We start from the raw sequence: 21,774 nt of genomic DNA, 5'->3' as shown, positions 1-21,774 counted from the left end.
ATGACAGCAAGTGGCCTTGGCCACCAGGTGGCATCACCAGCCAGCCTGAGAGCGCAGCTCATCCCAGGAACCCAAATCCTTTTACTGTTGTTCTCTTTCTTCCTTTTCAGCACAGATGTGACTCCACTCCACTACCTGCCAGTCCTTTCCCCAAGAGGACTCCCATCCCGACACCTGTGGTGTGGTGTCTGTAGTGTCTGTAGGCGTCGCCACAGTGCTCCCCCCTTCACCCCGCACTTGTCCCCAGTTCTGCCCAGAGGAGCACCTGGGGGCCGCCCCTTCCCATCTCCTCCTCTTGGCTCCAGAGCACAACTGCCAAGCAGGATGAACCAGGGAGAGGTGACACAGGGCAGGACAGTTGGCATAATAAAAGGAAAACCCAAACACTTTTCTATTTTTCTTTTTAATATCTAAGATAAAAAAAATTTAAAAAACCCAAAACCAACCACCAAAACAATCCGTTTGAATGTGCCTGGTCTCAGGTCCCATTTCCAGTGCTGTTCTAAAGAAGCGGCACCTTCCGGTGGCTCGGGGGGTCCCGGGTCCTGGGGAGAGCCCAGTGGTGGCCGGAAACCATCCCGGCCTTTATCCCAGCCCCTGGGACAACCAAGGACCCAACATTTCAGAAAGACCACCAGGACTGTTTTTAAGACACGCGGCTGCCCTAGGAAAAGTTCTCCCTGGAGGCTGGATTGAGGGCTATTTCTTGTGGAGAAACTTCATTTTATTGCCTAAAAAAAGAAAGTGAGAACATTTCACCAGGCAGACAAAGGGGCTGAGTTAAATCCTGCTCTTTTCACCCCAGAGGCAGTGCAGACAAGTGTGGCCTCCCCGCCCCCCCCAGAGCTTCACCCCAGAGCTCAGGAGAAGTTGGGGGACTTCGCCCTGCCTGGCTGCCCTCCTCGTGCCTCCCAGTGAAAAGGGGTCTTCCTCAGACTTGGGGAGTTTTGAAAGGAAGCATGTCAGAGCTGTAGATGTTGCTTCTGAAACGGTGATACAGGAAGCACTGACTGTAACACATCCCTGAGAGCCAAGTGAGGAGAAAACTCCCAGCAGCGCGGGAGGCAGGCGGTCCCTTCCCAGGCAGCTGGCCATCCTGGCTGAGGCACCGGCACGCCACCTGCAAGTCCTCCGTGGGGTCCTCCTCACCGCAGTTCCTCCTTACTGGGGCCTGCTTCCTCCTTCACCTTTTTCGCTTTCTTCTCCTGCTCCCTTTCCTAGCAAGGGCCTTTTTCCTGATTAACTGCAGTCCTTATGAAAATTCTTACATTTCCACCTTTTGGGGGCATCATCTGGAGGCTGGTCCAGGTCTTTACTGCCAGACATCTTTCTCTGGTTCCATTCCTCATGCTTCTAAGCCCAATACCCCAGAAGGTTTAAGAGTGTGGGAGATAATAGTGAAAGAACAGCAAGGCAGCCAGGGGCCCAGGAAAGCAGGGAGGGGGCCATTTGCGTCCTTTGCTTACGATCTGGGGACAGATTAGAACAGGTGGGTAAAATGCTGACTTGGCCCACTCGGTGCAGGCCTCAGAGCTCTGCATTATTAGGCCCCGGCTCTAGGGGAGGGAACTGGCCAAGACCCCATGGTCCGGAGGCTGCTGATGGGAACCGAGACCCCTAGGCCTCACCTAGTCCCTTCAGGAACTTGTTGACACCACTGTGTTCTCCACTGGGGAGTGTTTCCAGGTACTCTTGGGCTCGGACCTCAAAAAGACCTGTTGACAAGAGAAATCCCAGCCATTTTAGTTCCTTCTCTTCGTGCTTCTAGACATATCCATTTCCTTACTGCCATAGGAAAGAGAAACCTTGCTTCTGAGATGAAGTTGCTCCTATAAACATGCTCTGAATCATGAGATTTATAAGGGCTTGTACTGCCCTTATAATTGTCCAACCTGTGCAATAAGTGTCTTTGGAAAGCTGTAAAGCTAGCTCGTATGTGTAATCCTATCTTTACTGGACAAACGCCTTGCAAGCATGTACACCGTGCCAGGCCCGCGGTTTCAAAGATGAACCAGACGGCCTTGGCTCGGGAGCTCCTGAGGGCTCCCTTTTCCTCGCATTCTCCCACAAGAGGGCCCCTGGCCAAGTGCTTTGGCCTCCTGGGAACCCGGCTGCCATCTGCAGACTCAGGAGGGCGGGCAGGCCACCTCTGAGGGCCCTTCAGTTCTCACCCGGGACTGGAGCCTCAGGCACGCTGTCTTCATCTCTTACTGATCTTCCACAGACGGGGCTCCTTCTGTGCTACTTTTAAGCCTTATGTCTCGCTCTCTCTATCAAATAGTGATCTGTGTACCCAGCAGGTCTTCTATTAAAAGGAATCCTTTCACCAGGAGTTGTGGGACTCATACTTGCTAATCCATTTTCTTTTGTCTCTTCAGATAGCACTCATCAGAACGCCTCAAGTGTGACAGACTCCCTTTCTGCCTTGCAAAGAGCTCTGGGAATGCAGAGCTTTGGTTCCTCAGATCAGTCTCTGCAATCGCAGCCCCAGAGGACACCAAGGCCTGGGCCAGCTGCTTCCCTGGCCCCCACCCTGGTCACTGTGAGGCATCTCCTCAGTGTTGAGCATCTTTCCCCTTCTCGGGTCTAGCTCCCATCTGGGATAGCCTTTACTGACATTTCTAGTTTTTAGATTCCCACAAGGACTTAAAATGATGTAAGAAAGAGATGGGAACGGTTTCATCCTCCTGGTGCACACTCCCTGCTCCTCCATCATTAGAAGCGTGACGGAGTCCAGCAACAGGGACAGGGAGACTAGGAGAGACAGGGGAACCTCACGGAGCGAGGGCTGGGGCGGGGCTGGGCGGTCTCGCGGAGCGATGACCCACAAACTCCACAGGTTGGGGCAGTCTCTGCCGTCCTGCCTCCCCCATGGCCAGCCCGCTGGGCTCAGCGGCACCACGTACAGTGGAGGGCGTGGGGCCGTCCTCTCCTCCTCTATCCCATCCCCAGGTCCCGGAGGAGAGGCTGAGGAAGCAGGGCAGAGGGAACCAGAGGAGGCCTGAGGAAAAGGGAGGGGAAGGGAAGGGTGTCCTTGAGACTTTCGTTGAGCTGGGGAGAATAGAACAGGAGGGAACTTGCCACCAGAACCTGCAGTGTGGTTCTGGGAATGGGAAGCAGAGGGGAAGCGACGCCTGAGGAGACGGCAGGACATAGGGGCAGTTTCCCCAGCTCAGAGGTGGCGAGAATGAACATCCTCCAGAGAAGGCTGCATGCTGTTCCCATCCGTGCCCTGGCCCCCGACCTTCTGCCCTGCTCAACACCCACTCGGGGTCTGGGCATCTCTGGCTGCCTCAGCCCCCCACAGGGAACATGCCTCCTGACCTTTGGCATCCTGCCGGCGCCGCTCCCGCTCCTGGATGAAGCCCCGGAACGTCTGGGTCTCCATGAAGACCTCCAGGAACCGGCGGAGGCTCTTGGAGGAGACGGCTTTGCGAAAGGCCTCTCGCTGCAGGGTCCTCTCCTCTCGCTCGCCCGCCGTCAGGAACAACGAGTAGTGGCCCACGATCTCCACGAAGAAGCGGACAAAGGCTTCGGATACCACTTCGTTCAAGGGGCTGGACTTGGGGCCTGAGCAAAATGGGGAAGGACCAGGACCGGTGAGGGCGGAGGGCTGAGGCAGAGCCTTTGGGACAAGCCAGGCACTAAGACAAGGATGCTAGCTCCCTGGATGGCAAACTGCAATGATCCACAAAAAGATTACCCACAGTGAGCATTCATTTCTTCCCACCTTTAAACAGATATTTTAGGGCCAAAATGGGGTGGGACAAGTCTTCCCCACAGCTCATTGTTAGAATGAGGTCCTGATAGAGGGGATGAGCGCCCAGCCTCTCTCCCTGTATACCTCTCTTGCCTATTTTCCTGCTTAACCCAGTGCCAAGTGGGACAGATGCCCATAGTCCATTTGCTCCCTGACTCCAATGATGGAAGAGGGGGTGCAGTCTGGGAGGTGGATGAGCATTTACCACGCTTGCAGTCTGGGGACCTGTCATCCTGGTCACTAGCCAGGTCATTCCTCTGTTCCAGAATGTGTTCCAGGGCTACCTGAAGCTTCCGGGGCAGAATGGAATCCTCGTCATCCATCTGTAAAGCAGAAAAAACAGGTGGGCCATCGCCCCGGTGCTTCTGGGGATGGTGGCTGCATCCTGGCCAGCAGGACACATTGGACACTGCAGGGCAGGCCTGGCAGGGTTCCTGGTTTAGTGGAAAGAACACAACTTAAAACTAGAGGTCTGAGGTTTGAATCTTGATTCCACTTTTTACAAGCTATGTGAGCCTCAGTTTCCCCACCTGTAAAATGGGCTACCAATCAGTATCTACCTCACCGTGAAGATTAAATGCACCATATAAGACGGTGATGAAAGAAACTGAAGAAGATATAAATTAATGGAAAGATATTCTGTGCCCATGGATTGAACGAATAAATACTGTTAAAATGTCCATACTACTTAAAGCCATCTACAGATTCAATGCAATCCTTATGAAAATTCCAATGACATTTTTCACAGAAATAGAAAAAACAATCGTAAAATTTGTATGGAACCACAAAAGACCTTGAATAGCCAAAACAATCTTGGGGAAGAAGAACAAAGCTGGAGGCATCATAATTCCTGATTTCAAACTTTATCACAAAGCTACCGTAATCAAGATAGTATGGTACTGGCAAAAAAACAGACATATAGACGAACAGAACAAAATTGAGAGCCCAGAAATAAACCCGTACATATATGGTCAGCTAATATTTGACAAGGGAGCTGAATATTTAATGGGGAAAGGATGGTTTCTTTTTTTTTTAAAATAAATTTATTTATTTATTTATCTTTGGCTGCACTGGGTCTTCATTGCTGTGTGTGGGCTTTCTCTAGTTGCGGCGAATGGGGGCTACTCTTCCTTGCGGTGTGCAGGCTTCTCATTGCGGTGGCTTCTCTTGTTGCAGAGCATGGGCTCTAGGTGCATGGGCTTCAGTAATTGTGACATGGGGACTCAGTAGCTGTGGCTCATGGGTTCTAGAGCACAGGCTCAGTAGTTGTGGTACATGGGCTTAGTTGCTCCGCGGCATGTGGGATCTTCCCGGACCAGGGATTGAACCCATGTCCCCTGCCCTGGCAGGCGGATTCTTAACCACTGTGCCACCAGGGAAGTCGGAAAGGCTGATTTCTTAAATAAATGGTGTTGGGAAAACTGGACATCCACATACAAAGGAATGAAATTGGACCCCTATCTTATACGAATGAAATTGGACCCCATCTTATATGACTCACAAAAATTATGTGGATTAAAAAAAATTGGATTAAAGACTTAAGTGTAAGAACAGAAACTGTAAAACTACTAGAAGAAAATATAGGTGAAAAGCTCCTTGATATTGATCTTAGCAACAATTTTTTGGGATCTGATACCAAAAGCACAAGTAACAAAAGCAAAAGTAAACAAGTGAGAGTACATCACACTAAAAAGCTTCTGCACAATAAAACAAACAATCAGCAAAATGAAAAGGCAGCTTACAGAATGGGAGAATATATTTGTAAAGCATATATCTGATAAGGGGTTACTATCCAAAGTATATAAGGCACTCATACAACTCAATAGAAAAAAAAGATGGGCAAAGGACATGAATAGACGTTTTTATAGATGTGTATGTACGTGTATATACGTGTGTATGTGCATATATACACATAGATACACATACACACAATGGAATATTATTCAGCCATAAAAAAGAAAGAAATACTGGGCTTCCCTGGTGGCGCAGTGGTTGAGAGTCTGCCTGCCGATGCAGGGGACACGGGTTCATGTCCCGGTCCGGGAAGATCCCACAGGCCGCGGAGCGGCTGGGCCCGTGAGCCATAGCCGCTGAGCCAGCGCGTCCGGAGCCTGTGCTCCGCAGCGGGAGAGGCCACAACAGTGAGAGGCCCGCGTACCGCAAAAAAAAAAAAAAAAGAAAGAAATACTGACTTTTGTGATAACATGGATAGACTAATACTAAGTGAAGTAGATAAGACAGCAAAAGGTAATACTGTATGTTCTCACTTATATGTGGAATCTAAAAAAACTGAACTCTGGGAATTCACTGGTCATCCAGTGGTCAGGAATCAGTGCTCTCACTGCCAGGGTCCCGGGTTCAATCCCTGGTCAGGGAACTAAGATCCTGCAAGCCCCGTAGTGCAGCCAAAAAAAAAAAAAGTTATATATATATATATATATATATGAACTGAACTCATAAAAATAGAGAGTAGAATGGTGGCTACTAGGGGCTGAGGGGTGAGGGAAATGGGGAAATGTTGGTCAAAGGGTACAAACTTCCCGCTATAAAATGAATAAATTCTGGGGAATCTATTTACAGTTTGGTGACCATAGTTAACATATACTTGAAAGTTGTTAAGAGAGTAGATCTTAAATGTTATCACTACACAAAAAAGGTAATTATGTGAGGCAATGGGGGGTTAACTAACCATATTGTGGTTATAATTTCTCAGCGTGTATGTACATCAAATCATCATGCTGTACATTTTAAACTTACATATGATATGTGTCAATAATATCTCAATAAAGCTGGGGGGGAGATTAAATGCAACACAATTAATTTGTGAAAGTGCCTGGCACCTAGTGGCTCCTCAATCAATGTTTCCCACTGTCCCCTACCTCCCACCCCATGGGGTGGCTAGTTCTAATCCGGGGACTCGGGTCAGGGCAGATGACCAGTATTTTTTTTTTTTTTTAACCAGTATTTTTTAAAGCTGGCTTTATGATCTGGGTCTCAAAGCAGGAAGGCCTTGGGATGGGCCTACCCAGAGGGGCTTTGGGAAGTGAAAGTAGATGGAACTAATGATAAAAAACAGGCATTAACATATATAACTTTTCAGTGGCCATTCCAAGTGTAAAAGCAGTCCTTCAGAATGCCCAGAAAGCCTTTATGTAATGATTCTTTGCAAGACCTGATAGGAGTCAGGCCTTTCTGGCAAGTGATAACAAGAAACTAACTGTGTATTACTTTCCCTGATAATGAAAGTAGTTTATAATCATTATAGAAAATATATGAAAGTATCAAAACAATTAAAAATCACTCATAATCTGTCTCCTTTTCAGTCTCCCAACCCAAGACGACCAGAATTAACGTTTTGGTGAGTTTTCCTTTCAATCTTTTTTAGAGTTTTATATATATATATTTTTTTTTTCTTGTTTCTGTTCTTTTTTTAAAAAAACAAGGTCAGCAAAATAGTGTATACAATTTTGCATCCTGATTTTTTCCACTTCATATTATATCATGAAATTTGTTATCAAATATTATTGAAAAGCATGTTGAAAAAAGACAAGTGTCCATAGTTATAACCTATACAAAGATTCTAATTGTCAGTAAACCGTTTTGTGACAGAACACGTGGGAATCGATCCTTTGTCCCAAGCCCTCCTCTTTGGCCCCGTCTTCTGTCCTATCCTCAGTCAAGCCCTGGCCAGGGACTGCCCAAGCCCCTTGACCTGTTGTGCAATTTCAGGCACACAAGGGAGCCTTTCCGTAGCTGGAAAGCTGAGCTCCAAACAACAAAGAGCTGAAAACAGAGCAAGCAGTGGGTTGAAGCTGCACTTCTTACTCACCTGTCTGAGGAACCGATTGTTGACAAGATCGACCACAAGGACCTATGAGATAAGGAAAAGGGACTATTATTGTTACCAGGGCTTCCGGGATACAGAGATGGACTCTTAGCCTTCTTCCTTCTTGGCGCCTAGAGTGGCAGCAGGGCTGGGGGTGGAGGGGGCCATTTGTGGTTTCCTGACATTGCCACTGTAGCCACAAACGATGAAGAGGGGAGGTGGGGCAAGGGCTTTCCAGAAACACACACTTTCAGCACTGTAACTGCAGGCTGGGACGTGTCTGGGCCACAAGCTGGACTCCCTGCCCTGTTCTCGGACTGGCTGAGGCAAAGCCACTCAGACTGTTTTTTAGCGTGTGGGTCACTGAGGAGGCGCTAGAGGCCACAGCCCCCCATCGTTCCCATTCCACTCGGTTCTGTCACACCCCCACCCGCCAGGCCTCCCTCCTCCTACCTCCCAGTGACACACTTAGCCCTGTCATTTGTTTTAATAGGGTAGGAGGGGAGAGACCCAGAGGACTGGACCCAACGGGAGAGTAAGTCAAGCTACAGGTGCTGGGCTTCCATGAGTCAAGGCTTTCAGGCTAAAGCACCTCCCTCCTCCCTCCTCAGAGTGAGGCTGAGACCCAGAGCCACAACTAGGGTGAAGCAAGTGAAGGGCCTAGGGCACGAAACTTAAGGAGGCGCTCACTCATAGGATCATGCAAGTGGCCGAGCCCCAGGCCTCAGCGTGGGCCACTGGCTCTGATGGAGGATGAGCAGGGGGCCTGGATGGCCACCATGATTGCACCAGCAGCGGGAATCATGGGCTCTCACACATGGCCCAGGAGTTAAGGGAGCGCTCTCCTTCCTTCTCACACCTTCTCCTGGGGTAGAACTGAGCCATTTGCGGGATTGAGGGTACCCAGGCAAACTCTTTGCAGTTCACAAACCCACACTCAAAGACCTGAGTCTGATGGTTAATATTTAACGGGACTTTAGGACTCTCTGGGCAATTAGAGGAGCTGCATCTGGGGACACGGGGAGGATTTCAGGCCCAGGGGTTCCCTGGGGGTTCAGGACTGCGCAGCGTCATTCAGTCCCCACGGTTCTGCTCTGACTGCTGGAGTTCTCAGTACACGGGGACAGACTATTTAGAGGAAGGGGCTGGGACTAAACAACCACAGAAATGCCAAGGGCTTTCCTCACTTGGATGCTAACTTGAAAATCCAGAATGCGATCATTAAAAACATTTTGGTTGTGGTCTTTTTAACTGATATGGAAAAGGACCTCCTTGTAGGAGCACAGTCTTTGTCAAGACTTCGTTATTAGCCCAAAGATAGTTTCCAGTTATTGTTCGCTCTGTGTGTGCTGTCTTCCCCCGGTGCTGCGGGGTGGAGAAGGGAAGGATAGGGTGGATGGCTATTTACGGATTAGGTGTATTACAATCTGGGTAACTTGTTGATTGCTGCCCTTCTCAATGGGTATACATGGCAGTAGGTTCATTTAGAGGGGAAACCGAGTCTGCAGTCACTGAGGGTCTACTGAAGCCGACTTGGGGCGGCGAACTCCCAGACAAAGCTGTGGGGTCCCCCTGCTCCCCGACCCTGCCTGCTGGCAGAGCCACAGCCAGCACCTCCCCTCTGCCCCGCCCCACAGGCAGGGCACAGGGGACCTCCCTGAGCTCACCTCTTCCAGCGGCAGCTCCCTGAGCAGCGGCAGCGAGCTGGTGAGCAGCCCAATGAGGAAGGGGGTTGGCGAGCACACGATGTCGATCATGGCAGGTGGCAGCACAGGGATGTAGGTGTGCTGCCAGGTGAAGGGGTAGATGACCGCCACCATCGCGTGGCAGCACGTGGACAGGGTGCTGCAGTGGGGAGAGAGGGGAGAAAGGGCCGGTTTAGGGGAGGTGGGCAGCCTCCACGGGGAAGCCAGAGAGAGCTGTTCACACTCCAGCTCCCATTCATTCCTTCTCCCTCCCAAAACACCCCCAAACAACAAAAGCCTCTTTTCTCATGGGTACTCCTTCTCTTATTGAAGATGCTTTGTATGCAAACACACAGTCTCTCCGCCAAGCATGAAAGCCTAGGTGTAACCAAGGGAAAACAGGGTAAGTCCTTCAGTATTCATGTGCAGCCGTCCGCTCCAAATGGCTCGGTTTGTGTAAAAGCGGAACTCACATACAGTTGCTTCTTGCCCAGAATCCAAAACACAGAAAAATAACAACATTCAGAGAAATAGTCTCTCTTAAAGCAGAATGATCATAATGCAGCCTTTTAAAAAAATATTTATTTATTTATTTAGGCTGTGCTGGGTCTTAGTTGTGGCACATGGGATCTTTAGTTGCAGCATGCATGTGGGATCTAGTTCCCTGACCAGGGATCGATCCCAGGCCCCCTGCATGGGGAGCGTGGAGTGTTACCCACTGGACCACCAGGGAAGTCCCATAATGTAGCCTTTTATTGGCAAACGCTGGGCCTTATGAATCGTGCGTGATCCACAGTGCTTTGCTCAGTGCCTGGATTCAAACTCAGTTTGTTGAATGAAGGGTGGATTATTTGGGATTATCACTTTGATATCAGTTCTGTGGAGCGGAGCCGCAGCGCAGTGATGACTGGCGGCCTTCCGAGATGAGTGAGAGCAGACTTTCTCTTCTTCCTTGCAGCCGTTTCTTATCGCTACTGAGCCTGCTCACAGCAGCTCCCCTCTCCTCTCATTCTAATATGCTGTTTCTAAAATGCTATGGGATTGGAAACTTCAGAAGCTTGTTAGAAATGTCTAAGGTAAGAATAAAACAAAAGTGAGGGCCCAGTGGATTCGTCTGTGAGTATACCAAGTCATCTTCAGGGCCCTGTAACCAGCATTTCATTTGTTAGGACATCTTTTGAACATTTGCCCTGGTTCTCAGCTGTGCTCTGTTTACGTAAAGTTGCAGGGAAGCTGAGTTCTGCATAGATGAATGCTCCTTTACTAGGTTCCCATGATGTCAGGCACCTGTAATCTCATTGTCATAAAACTTTCCTGAGGCCGTTTAAAAAAATCACTTAGCTCTGGTTTACTTAAGGAAAAAAGAGGTGGATTAAAAGATATTGGCTAGGGACTTCCCTGGTGGTCCAGTGGTAAAGAATCCGCCTTACAATGCAGGGGATGTGGGTTTGGTCCCTGGTGGGGGAACTAACATCCACATGCCGCGGGGCAACTAAGACCACACGCCACAACTACGGAGCTCCCACGCCTCAACTAGAGAGCCTGTGTGCCACAAACTAGAGAGCCGAAGCGCCACAACTAGAGCGAAGCCCACGCCCCACAATGAAGAGCCTGCAATGCCTCAAAGAAGGTCCTGCGTCTTAGCCGCAGCTAAGACCGACACAGCCTAAAAAATAAATAAAATAAATATTAAAAAAAAATGAATTAAGCCAGGCAGAAAGAGACAAATATTGTTTGATTCCACTTATATGAGGGACTTAGGATAGGCAAATCCATAGAGACAGAGTAGAATAGAGGTTAGCAGGGGCTGGCGGAAGGGAGAGTGTTGCATTGTTGCTTAAAGGGTACAGAGTCATAGCTGAGATGATGAAAAAGCTCTGGAAAGGGATAGTAGTGATAGTTGCAAACACCGTGAATGTACTTAATGCCACTGAATCGTACACTTAAAAATGATTTAAATGGTAAATTTTATGGTTATGTATATTTTACTGCAATAAAAAAAGCAGGGCTTCCCTGGTGGCACATTGGTTAAGAATCTGCCTGCCACTGCAGGGGACATGGGTTTGAGCCCTGGTCTGGGAAGATCCCACATGCTGCGGAGCAACTAAGCCCGTGCACCACAACTACCGAGCCTGTGCTCTAGAGCCCGCTCGCCACAACTACTGAGCCCGCATGCCACAACTACTGAAGCCCTCGCGCCTAGAGCCTGTGCTACACAACAAGAGAAGTCATCGCAATGAGGAGCCCGCCCACTGCAACGAAGAGTAGCCCCCGCTCACCACAACTAGAGGAAGCCCGTGTGCAGCAACAAAGACCCAACACAGCCAAAAATAAATGAATAAATTTATATATATATAAAAGAAAGCAATCCCCCCCAAATCATTTAAATTCCTCTGAATCTAGTGAGTTCCTCTGAATCTAGTACCCCCTGAGACATCCTTAAAATATACACTAGCCCTCTTTTCTATCCTGCTCCGACTTTGGGGCCCCTAACCTAATAAGGGTAATGTTGAATCTTGTCCATTTATCAGCATGTCTTCTAACCTTCCTGTTCTCAATCTTAGCAAATAGTCAATCTCCTAATACTCACTGGAGTCATGAAATGCCTCTTAGTAGCATAGCATCCACATATTTCACTGACATTTGGTCTTGTGTTTTCTTTCAAATGATCACCCCCAAAATGAGAAAGATGCTACCCCAACACTTTTGTTTTTATCACTATAATACCTTCTTTATTAGCTGAGTAAGGGTGAGACAGACTAAAGTTCAGACTTATACCAAGGAGAGCAACATCAATAATTCAGCCAGCAGCTTGGGGTGAAGTGACTCCTGCCTTTCAAAGGATCTTCTTGAAAAGCACAGAAGCTTTTTTTCTTAAGGCATCACTTTCTCCTAGATATCAAGAACATTGATACTTTTAGTGAATTGCTTACCATTTATGTTTAATTTCCTTGATCTATATAGATCACTGAATGTGTTGAATTCACTTTATTCTAAATCTTTTTGATTTTTAGGACTAATCTGTATTTGTGTGTGGCCAGTCTACAAATTTGATCTGCTCAAGTACCATGGGTGTGAGGTCATGACTTAGAAAACTAGAAGGACATTAAACTATAAACAAGGATAGTTGTGTCTAGAACAGGTTTTTGCAGACTATATTTACAGCCCATTGGGGGTCTTGAAATAATTTCAGTGGGTTGTTATTAGCATTAAAAACAACTACCGGGCTTTCCTGGTGGTGCAGTGGTTGGGAGTCCGCCTGCCGATGCAGGGGACGCGGGTTCGTGCCCCGGTCCGGGAGGATCCCACATGCCGCGGAGCGGCTGGGCCCGTGGGCCATGGCTGCTGGGCCTGCGCGTCTGGAGCCTGTGCTCCGTGACAGGAGAGGCCGCAGCAGTGAGAGGCCCGCGTACCGCAAAACAAACAAACAAAAAACCCAAAACTACCACAGAAAGAATAGAATAGAAAATAAGAGAATATGTTGCATTTTTTCCAGTTGTAAATGACTATCTGTGTGTATTATGTGGGTGGTATATTGGGTCTGAATGTAAAATGTATTTCTTTTTAAAAAATTATTTATTTTTTTGGCTGCATTGGGTCTTAGTTGTGGCACGTGGGATCTTTGTTGCGGCATGTGTGCTTCTCTCTAGTTGTGGCGTGTGAGCTCCAGAGTGCATGGGCTCTGTAGTTTGCGGCACGTGGGCTCTCTAGCTGAGATGCGCAGGCTTAGCAGTTGTGGCACACGGGCTTAGTTGCCCCACGGCATGTGGGATCCTAGTTCCCCGCCCAGGGATTGAACCCGCGTCCCCTGCATTGGAAGGCAGATTCTCTACCACTGGACCACCAGGGAAGTCCCTAAAATGTATTTCTTATTGGGGACTGCAGTAAAAAGGCTTGGAAGCCAATGATTTGGACGAGAGAACTGGTGGGGGCGGGGGGTGGAGACAGGTAGACAGTGATGGTTGAGTTGGAATTTTGACATTTACGTGTTTTACTAGGATGTTGGTTTTCATTTCCAAGTGACTAGAGGGAGTCCCTTAAAAGAGACCCTAAGAAGGAATTCCCTGAAGGAAGCCTTGTGCATGAAATCCACCTCTTTTTATAGCACATTTGTTGTTAAGTTCCTAAATATTACTTGGAGAAAGAGTGGATCATGCGATGGTCCAGGCCACAGACGCTGTCATCCATGGTCTCTTCAGCAAGTCTTTGAAACTCTCACTTTAGTCAATTCACTAAAGGAGAATAAAAATTCAGCACTCATGTTTAACAGTCCGTTTACAGGGGACTTCCCTGGTGGTCCAGTGGTTGAGAATCTGCCTTCCAATGCAGGGGACGTGGGTTCGATCCCTGTCAGGGAACTAAGACCCCACATGCTGTGGGGCAACTAAGCCCATGTGCCGCAACTACGGAGCCCACACCACAACTAGAGAGCCTGCACCTAACTAGAGAGAAGCCCATGAGCTGCAACGAAAGATCTTGCATGCCGCAACTAAGACTCGATGCAGCCAAAAATAAATACGTAAATATATAAATAAATATTACAAAAAAGAGTCAGTTTACATTTCAGAGATGTGATTTAAGCATTTTTGACTCCAGGGAAGTTATAGAATCACAGAATTTTAGTCCTGGAAGTGATTTTAGAGATGGAGTGCATCATCTTTTGAATTTTATACTAACAAGCCCGAGGCTAAAAGAGGTTAAAGTAGGGACTTCCCTGGCAGCGCAGTGGTTAAGAATCTGCCTGCCAACGCAGGGGACACGAGTTCCAGCCCTGGTCCGGGAAGATCCCACATGCCACGGAGCAACTAAGCCCATGCACCACAACTACTGAGCCTGCGCTCTAGAGCCCGTGCTCCACAATAGGAGAAGCCACTGCAATGAGAAGCCCATGCATCACAACGAGGAGTAGCCCCCGCTTGCCACAACTAGAGAAAGCCCATGCACAGCAACGAAGACCCAACGCAGCCAATAAACAAATAAAGCCAATAAACAAATAAACAACAACAAATAAACCCAACGCAGCCAACAAACAAATAAAGCCAATAAAAAAATCCTTGTTATAAAAAATTTTTTTACAATTGTAATTATATTGATGTTCATATTGTATAAAATAACTCATTTAATAAAGTAGTACTTTGATTTTACAAAAAAAAAAAAAAAAAGTTCTGCCTCTTGAAACACTATAAGGAAAGGTCAGATTCTGTATATAATACAGCTAGTGGCAGCTCTTCCCCCAAAATAAATGGTGGAAGAGAAAAGAAGGGGTTATTCTGAGTGTAGCCTGTCGAAATTTTATTCCCCGACTCGTGAAGGCTAGAGGAGCCTTCCATGGGGGTGGGTCCTGCTGGGATTGGTGGTTTCTTAGGAACATGCAGAGAACAGTCTGTGGTTCTGGGGATGCTAAGGATGACTCTTCAAGTTCGCTTGCCCCTTAATGTGTAGCCTTACTGAGCATCTGCTGGTTGGAGGACAGGCAGTGTTTTTGAAGGAAGTCCTAGGAAGAGAGCCCTGGAAGCTGGCTTGCATTACAGTGGGGGTGGAGGAACACCAGGGCCCGCAGCTGTGATCAATTCCTACAAAAGCGAGGTGGGGGAGGAGATGCCCCAGTGGGAGGTTGCCTGGGCCACAAGGTTAAAAGATGGGCACAGGGGAGAAGGGTCAGGTCTCAGAATGCTTTGCCATTCTGTGGTGTTTCCTGAGGATTGAAGCATCAGTCCAGAGACATCAGGATACACTTGTGACTGCTTAACTTCTCCTGGAGAAGACACTATGGTTCTGGTTGCTACAAAGCCCTTGTGCCCTACTTGGGGTTACTGTGCTGGGCAGCCTCCCAATTCACCTAGCAACCAGTAAGAATCAAGCACAGAGCTTTCTCTAAGATGCTACCAGAAAAGTAAATGATGAGTTTCCAGAGTTGGACAGACCCCAGGAATTTGAAGGATGAGCCCATCAGCATCCTTTAGCATATTCCAAGCAAAGCGTCTCTCCTACTGTGCATCAATCCCAGGAACGTGAGTGAAAGGTAACTCGGATCTAGTCTGGGGCCTGGTGAGACCTAGTAGGAGGTGGCTGCCGTATTTCCATTACTATACTTTCAAACCCTGCAGTAATGTGTCACCGAGTTAAAAAGAACACAGCCTGGGCCTCAAGAAAACTGGGTCTGCTGCTCTCTGTGTGATCTCAGGTAAAGCCCTTCTCCAGGCTTTAGATTCCTCATCTTTGACATGAGGAAAGTGGACGTTCCAGCTTTAACATCTACAAACTATGAACTATAAGAGAGAGAGAGGGCTTCCCTGGTGGTGCAGTGGTTAGGAATCCACCTACCAATGCAGGGGACACAGGTTCGAGCCCTGGTCTGGGAGGATCCCATATGCCGCAGAGCAACTAAGCCCGTGCACCACAACTACTGAGCCTTTGCTCTAGACCCCGCAAGCCACAACTACTGAGCCCATGTGCCACCACTACTGAAGCCCGCACGCCTAGAGCCTGTGCTCCACAACAAGAGAAGCCACCGCAATGAGAAACTCGTGCACCGCAATGAAGAGTAGCCCCCGCTCACCACAACTAGAGAAAGCCCGCGTGCAGCAATGAAGACCTAACACAGGCAAAAAATGAAAGGAAGGAAGGAAGGAAGGAAGAAAAGAAAGAGAAAGGAAAGAAAAAAAGAAAGAAAGAAAGAAAAAGAAAGGAAGGAAGGAAGGAAAGAAAGAAAGAGAAAGGAAAGAAAGAAAGGAAGGAAGGAAGGAAGGAAGGAAGGAAGGAAGGAAGGAAGGAAGGAAGAAAAGAAAGAGAGAGAGAAAGCCAGGAAGTGGAAATAGGAGCCAGGAGCTGGAAACAGCGATATTGAAAAGAACCAAGGCCTGTCATCGGAGGGTAATTGTATAGCTCATTAGCAGAGACAGGACAGAAAAGCAATGGCGACACCTCACTCTGAGCAACTAATGGATACAAGTGTTGGAGAGTTTTTAAACTGCTGCAGTAAGGCCCCAAAAGACTACACACAAAGCCAGCATAGCCTGGGAGGGATCTGAATCCGAGGGAAGAACTGGAGTACGCTTCCAGCCCGAGATTCTGTCAGTGATGGATTTGGAGTAGAAGACAATTTGTGGCTATGCTACTGTCTAAATGTTGCTTCAAATGCTATCTTCTTGGTGTTTGTAGGCAAAAATAGGTAGTTAATATATAGTCAGTCTGACGGCATTGTGCTATTAAAATTGCATTTTTCATAGCACTCTGCTGAATTAAATGTAGGTATCTCCCTGCCAGCCACTCTGAGGACCTCTGAAGTAGTATTCTGGGTGCCAGACCACCAAGATGGCAGCTACTCACACTTTTGGGTAGGCCTTGGCAAGCTCACCTGCCTGGAGGGGGCAGGCCACAAACCCAACCTTTTTCTGAGATGGCAAACATTGCTGGTGCAACTGCTTCCAGACAAGATAGGGGACCCCATTTAAGCTTACAGAAACTGATTAAAAATGAACCAAAAGGAACACACAACAAGATGAAGGCGCACAGCTACACATGGACTTATTTGCTTAGTTATCCCATGTCAAGGCCAAGGTTCAAACTCTAAATTTGTCAAGATTCGACCACCGAATCCTACCTATCATTAGCTAGAAGTCTGTCATTTGGCTTCTGGTCTTAATGCACTACAAAAAGATAAGAAGTAAATTTCTTGAATATTAAAAACTTCATCCTGGGACTTCTCTGGTGGCGCAGTGGCTGAGAATCTGCCTGCCAATGCAGGGGACATGGGTTCGAGCCCTGGTCCGGGAAGTTCCCACATGCTGCGGAGCAACTAAGCCTGTGTGCCACAACTACTGAGCCTGTGCTCTAGAGCCCATGAACCACAACTACTGAGCCTGTGTGTTGCAACTATTGAAGCCCGCATGTCTAGAACCTGTGATCCGCAACAAAGAGAAGGCACCGCAATGAGAAGCCCGCGCACCACAATGAAGACCCAATGCAGCCAGAAAATAAATAAATAAATAAATAAAAACTTCAACCTGTCTACAACTTTTGTACAAATTGTTTATGTGCAGCTCTGACTTTATTATTCAGACTAGTTGTAGATTTGGCCAAAACTTTGGGAACTGAAATTAATAAACTAAAAAACAAAATGTTTATCATCAGAGAAATGAAGAAAGGGGTATAGGGAAATATTTATTTGGGTTGTTATGACAACAGAACAAGCCATCACAACAACATTCTTTCTTTTTCATCTGCTAAACTTTGGCTTGACAGAGCCTTAAGAAACACTCAGCGTCCACCCTAGAGATGAAACGGAGCAGAAATGTTATTCTAAATTCGATAGATTTTTGGCTCAACTTAAAACCCTTCTGTAACTCACACGGTGTTTGCCACGGCTCCCAGCTCTTCCCTCTTGCAGTGGGCAGCCGCAGCTGCGGTGCTGAGCAGATGAGTCGTGCGATGCGGAGGGTGCTGGTGGCAGTGACTACAGGCCTCAAGCAGGCTAACGTCCGCCCCGCGAAGTCACGGGGCCACTCCCTGAGTTTGCAGCATGCCCTGTTCTCATGCCCTGCTCTGTGGTCTTAAGAAGACTGGGCCTCGGATGGCAATCGGGAGAGGCCCGCTTCTCGCTAAGCAGGGCTGGAACTCAGTGCATGTGCAGCCTGTAGAGAGCGTTGCCAGCTGATGAGGATGAAAGTACCGGCGGAACTTAGGCTGAAGGCTTTCTTCATAGACTTTCCCAGGTCCGACAGCTTGCGGCCAGCTACTTGTTTGTCATGGCCTGGCTGAAAAACACTTCAATCCCCTCTAGCTATTTTCCCGTAAATCAGAACTAGACTGAGGCTGAGGCCTCCCAGAGGAGTACCCTTAGGCGGAGCGGAGGAGAGAAGGAGGGTTCTGGCTTTCTCCCTCAGTGACGTCACACCCACCATGCTTTTTGGTGGCGTTTCTGTGCTTCAATCATTAGCTAGGTCTCTGCCTCCCAGGTGAGGCAGACTTCTGTGCGCGCTCCCTGTTAGGGGAGGGGGCACATCTGCGGGTCAGAGAGGCCCAAAAAGAGAAGGCCGTGCTGAGGCCCCCTCAGAAGAGGGCAGTTAAAGCTGCAAGAGGAGGTGCAGAGGGTGCCCCCAGTTGCTGAACACAGGCTAGAGCAGAGGCCTGGGAATCCCATGAGAGCAGATCCACAACATGGTGTGTATTTATCTTTAACCCACATAAGGTGAGGAGGGCCATTAGCGGAGCACTCACAGTGAGTTACCTCAGCATCTCACCGCCCTGAAGTGCCCACAATCAGAATCCCTCTAAGGGAAACGCTATCTGGATGGTTAATACTGAACCAGATCCCCGGGGAGAGAAGTGGGCCTCCGTGAGGGTGGGGAGGGGCAGATGTCTGGTTATAGGGCTGACTTTCCCTCAGTAGCGCCTTCATAGAATCCCAGAGCATTTGAGCTAGAGGGGTCCCACAGGAATTACACAGTCTACTCCCCCACTTCACAGCTGGGCAGATGAGGTGGTTGTCCCCTGGGGCACTTTAAAAAAAAATTTATTTTATTTATTAATTTTTGGCTGCATTGGGTCTTCATTGCTGCACGCAGGCTTTCTCTAGTTGCGGAGAGCAGGGGCTACTCTTCATTGTGGTGCACGGGCTTCTCATTGCGGTGGCTTCTCTTGTGGCGGAGCACAGGCTCTCGGCGCACAGGCTTCAGTAGTTGTGGAGCTCAGGCTCAGTAGTTGTGGCTCACGGGCTCTAGAGCGCAGGTTCAGTAGCTGTGGTGCACGGGCTTAGCTGCTCTGTGGCATGTGGGATCTTCCCGGACCAGGGATCGAACCCGTGCCCTCTGCACTGGCAGGCGGATTCTTAACCACTGCGCCACCAGAGAAGCCCCTTGTTTTTTGGTTTTTAAAAATATTTATTTATTTATTTGACTGCGCAGGGCCTTAGTTGCGGCAGGTCGGATCTTTAGTTGCAGCATGTGGGCTCTTAGTTGCGGCACGTGGGATCTTTAGTTGCAGCAATGTGAGCTCTAAGTTGCAGCATGCATGTGGGATCTAGTGCCCTGACTACGGATCAAACACGGGCCCCCTGCCTTGGGAGCGCGGAGTCTTAACCACTGGACCACCAGGGAAGCCCCCCCTGGGGCACTTTGGAAATCACAGGATGCCTGAGGTGGATGAGTCCTGGGTCAGGAATTGGGGTGGGGGGACCTTAGTAAGTCCTGGAGTAAGATCGCTGGGAGGGCAGACACCAAGGAGCACAGTGCCAGGAGGCCTGGGGCACCCTGGTCCACAAAGTCAGAGAATATCATAGCTGGGAGAGACTATGGAGGTCACCCAGTCCACCTGCCTCACTGGGGTCCCGGCTGGAAGGCTGAAGGCTGTAAGGGAGGGTGGGCCCTGGGGAGAAAAGCACAGATGTCTTAGCATCTTCAGGAGACAATTCTAGCCTGATTGCCAAGCACCAAGGGGGTCCTAATGGCATGTTTTTAAAAAGACTGTAGACGGACAGTCTCACAGACACTACCTCCCCCCCCCCCACCCCACCACGGAGGCCTGCTCCGCTTCCTCCTTTGCCCTGGAGCCAGCTGACCTTGTCTGAATCCCGGCCCTCCCACTGACCCCTCCCTCCCTTGAGCAAAGTGACTTAACCTCTGTGTGCTTTTTAGCTTCCTCCTAATAGAACCTAACTGACTGAGTTGTCAAGAGCCTGAGAGAATACAGGCCCAATGCTTAGAGGAAGGAGCCGGGCCCAGGGCAGCTTCCAGCGCTCCCTGTTCTCACGGTTGCGCTGTTGTTATTCTCTCACGGTTGCGCTGTTGTTATTCTCATCAGGTTCGCTCACGCTGTGTTTCCTTCTCTTCCTGCCTCAGAGCTCTCAGGGCCTTTCTTTCTTTATTTCCCCACCTCTTCAGGTCCACATGGAACTAGTGTTGGGTGGAAAGATAATTTATTGGGCAAGAGAGAGAACACTTTGAGCCATTTATAACAGGACAATCATGGGCTGCTTCTGCGGACCATGAGATGACACTGAAGCCCCAGCAAGTCAGCGCTCCGAGGGGCCGGTCCCAGGCAAGCCCTTGTTTCCTAAATGAAGAGACCCGGGGCCAACAGCTGAGGATGTTCAGGCCTCCTCCCGATCCGGGAAGACCCCTCTCGTGTGATGAGAGATGGACGTGCAAGCCTGAATGTTGTAAAGGGTCTAAACATGTAACTCAGGTATTTTATACGCACATGCATGCACAGGCACACACTAATTAGTGCACCATGGCCCGGCTCCGGACCCAAAGGCGGCGCCAGAATTATCCATGCCCCTGCCCCCGCCTCCTCCCCTACAAAAACCCTGTCTCCTCAGTGCCCCACGTCTGGCAGCTGCTGCAAAAGAAAACAGCCAGTGGGCAGTAAGGGCCCTATGGCGAGAACGGCGCGCAGCAGCTACAGCTGGCATTTCACGCTCTCGTGGGTGTCTGCTGCTTGAAGAGACTAAATCTCTCAGGGCAGAGTGCCAGGCACCATGGCAGGTGGGGTGACGAGAGAAACAACCAAGTCCCTCTAATCAGAACACCGCGGTGACTTGTCTCCTGCCAGAGCAGGAGGGGAGGGGGCTGGGAGGACCGACCAAGACCCAGGGTAGGGCAGGCTCCATTCTCAGGGATGGGGTCCCTTCACCGTCCATTGTCTCTCATTACAGCAGCTCCGTGTGAGGGGATGCCCAGAGTTCAACCTGTCAACCCAGAAATCTGTCCAGGGACAAGGTAGACGTGGCCAAGTCCCTTCCCAGACATCTCTGTCCTAAGTACTTCCCGGTGTCTTGGTGCCCTGAGCCTCTGACACATGCCCTCTGTTGCCCTGCAGGGATGCACTGGTCTTTGATGAGGCTCCCCTCCCTTTCTGTTCCCAGCTTCTCTTTCATTGTACCTTCATGAGAAAGACAGGTGATACTTTCTGTTCTCCTTCCCCCTGAAGAAAGCCTGGATTAGGGCGGGGGCCACAGGCCCTGGTGGCTACTCCTCTAGAGGCACGCCCACCTTCTCAGACATTTTCTCAGGCTGGACCCTTCCCGAGCCTAACATCTTTAAACCAGAAGCAAGCGTCTCAAGGGACTGTTTGTCCCATCTCCACTCCTGGTAAGCCTTCTACTCCTTGCCTAGGTCTTTCTGAGATCCATCATTTTCCCCTCCCCCAAAGGAAAGCCTGAGAATTCTACAACTAAAGACGTGGGGGAGTGGGGGATGGTAGGGCTTCCAGAGAATACAGACAGTTACTCGAGTGCCGGTGAAATCCCATCCTGGTCACGGAAGGGTTATTTCTCAGCCTTAGCTTCCAGGGCCCTAACCCAGAGAACTCTCTGGTCCGAATTCCCCAGTGCCCAGGGAGCTTGGAGAGCTGCCTGGCGCCCAGCACCAGCTGCAGGCTATAGGCAGGGCCTGCTTCCTGAGCTGACAAAAGTACACAGGGAGTACAATAACTATGACATTAAAAGTGAATAGCTAGCTCAAAGGCAGGGTGGGAGCAGCCTGGGAGTAGCCAAGTGGCTG

General features: G+C 49.2%; 1 protein-coding gene across 4 annotated transcripts in view; it reads right to left on the bottom strand.

Annotated features, from left to right (window-relative positions):
* Window positions 1-384: 384 nt before the first annotated feature.
* Window positions 385-21,774, bottom strand: part of DENND2A (DENN domain containing 2A) — a 102,113-nt gene continuing 80,723 nt past the window's right edge. For 2 of the 4 annotated variants that reach the window (XM_060156536.1, XM_060156534.1), the window contains 6 exons: window positions 9,254-9,431; window positions 7,590-7,631; window positions 3,966-4,083; window positions 3,325-3,570; window positions 1,629-1,715; window positions 385-731 (listed from right to left, as the gene is read on the bottom strand). In XM_060156536.1, the coding sequence (XP_060012519.1) occupies window positions 700-731; window positions 1,629-1,715; window positions 3,325-3,570; window positions 3,966-4,083; window positions 7,590-7,631; window positions 9,254-9,431 (703 nt within the window). In that variant the 3' untranslated portion in view covers window positions 385-699. Of the gene's footprint in view, window positions 732-1,628; window positions 1,716-3,324; window positions 3,571-3,965; window positions 4,084-7,589; window positions 7,632-9,253; window positions 9,432-19,442; window positions 19,637-21,774 lie in introns of those variants that run through there. The other 2 variants (XM_060156537.1, XM_060156538.1) reach the window with 2 other exon arrangements.

Source organism: Lagenorhynchus albirostris, chromosome 8, assembly GCF_949774975.1.
Source record: "Lagenorhynchus albirostris chromosome 8, mLagAlb1.1, whole genome shotgun sequence".
In the NCBI taxonomy this organism is placed as follows: domain Eukaryota; kingdom Metazoa; phylum Chordata; class Mammalia; order Artiodactyla; family Delphinidae; genus Lagenorhynchus; species Lagenorhynchus albirostris.
This window is presented reverse-complemented; position numbering and strand designations above follow the sequence as displayed.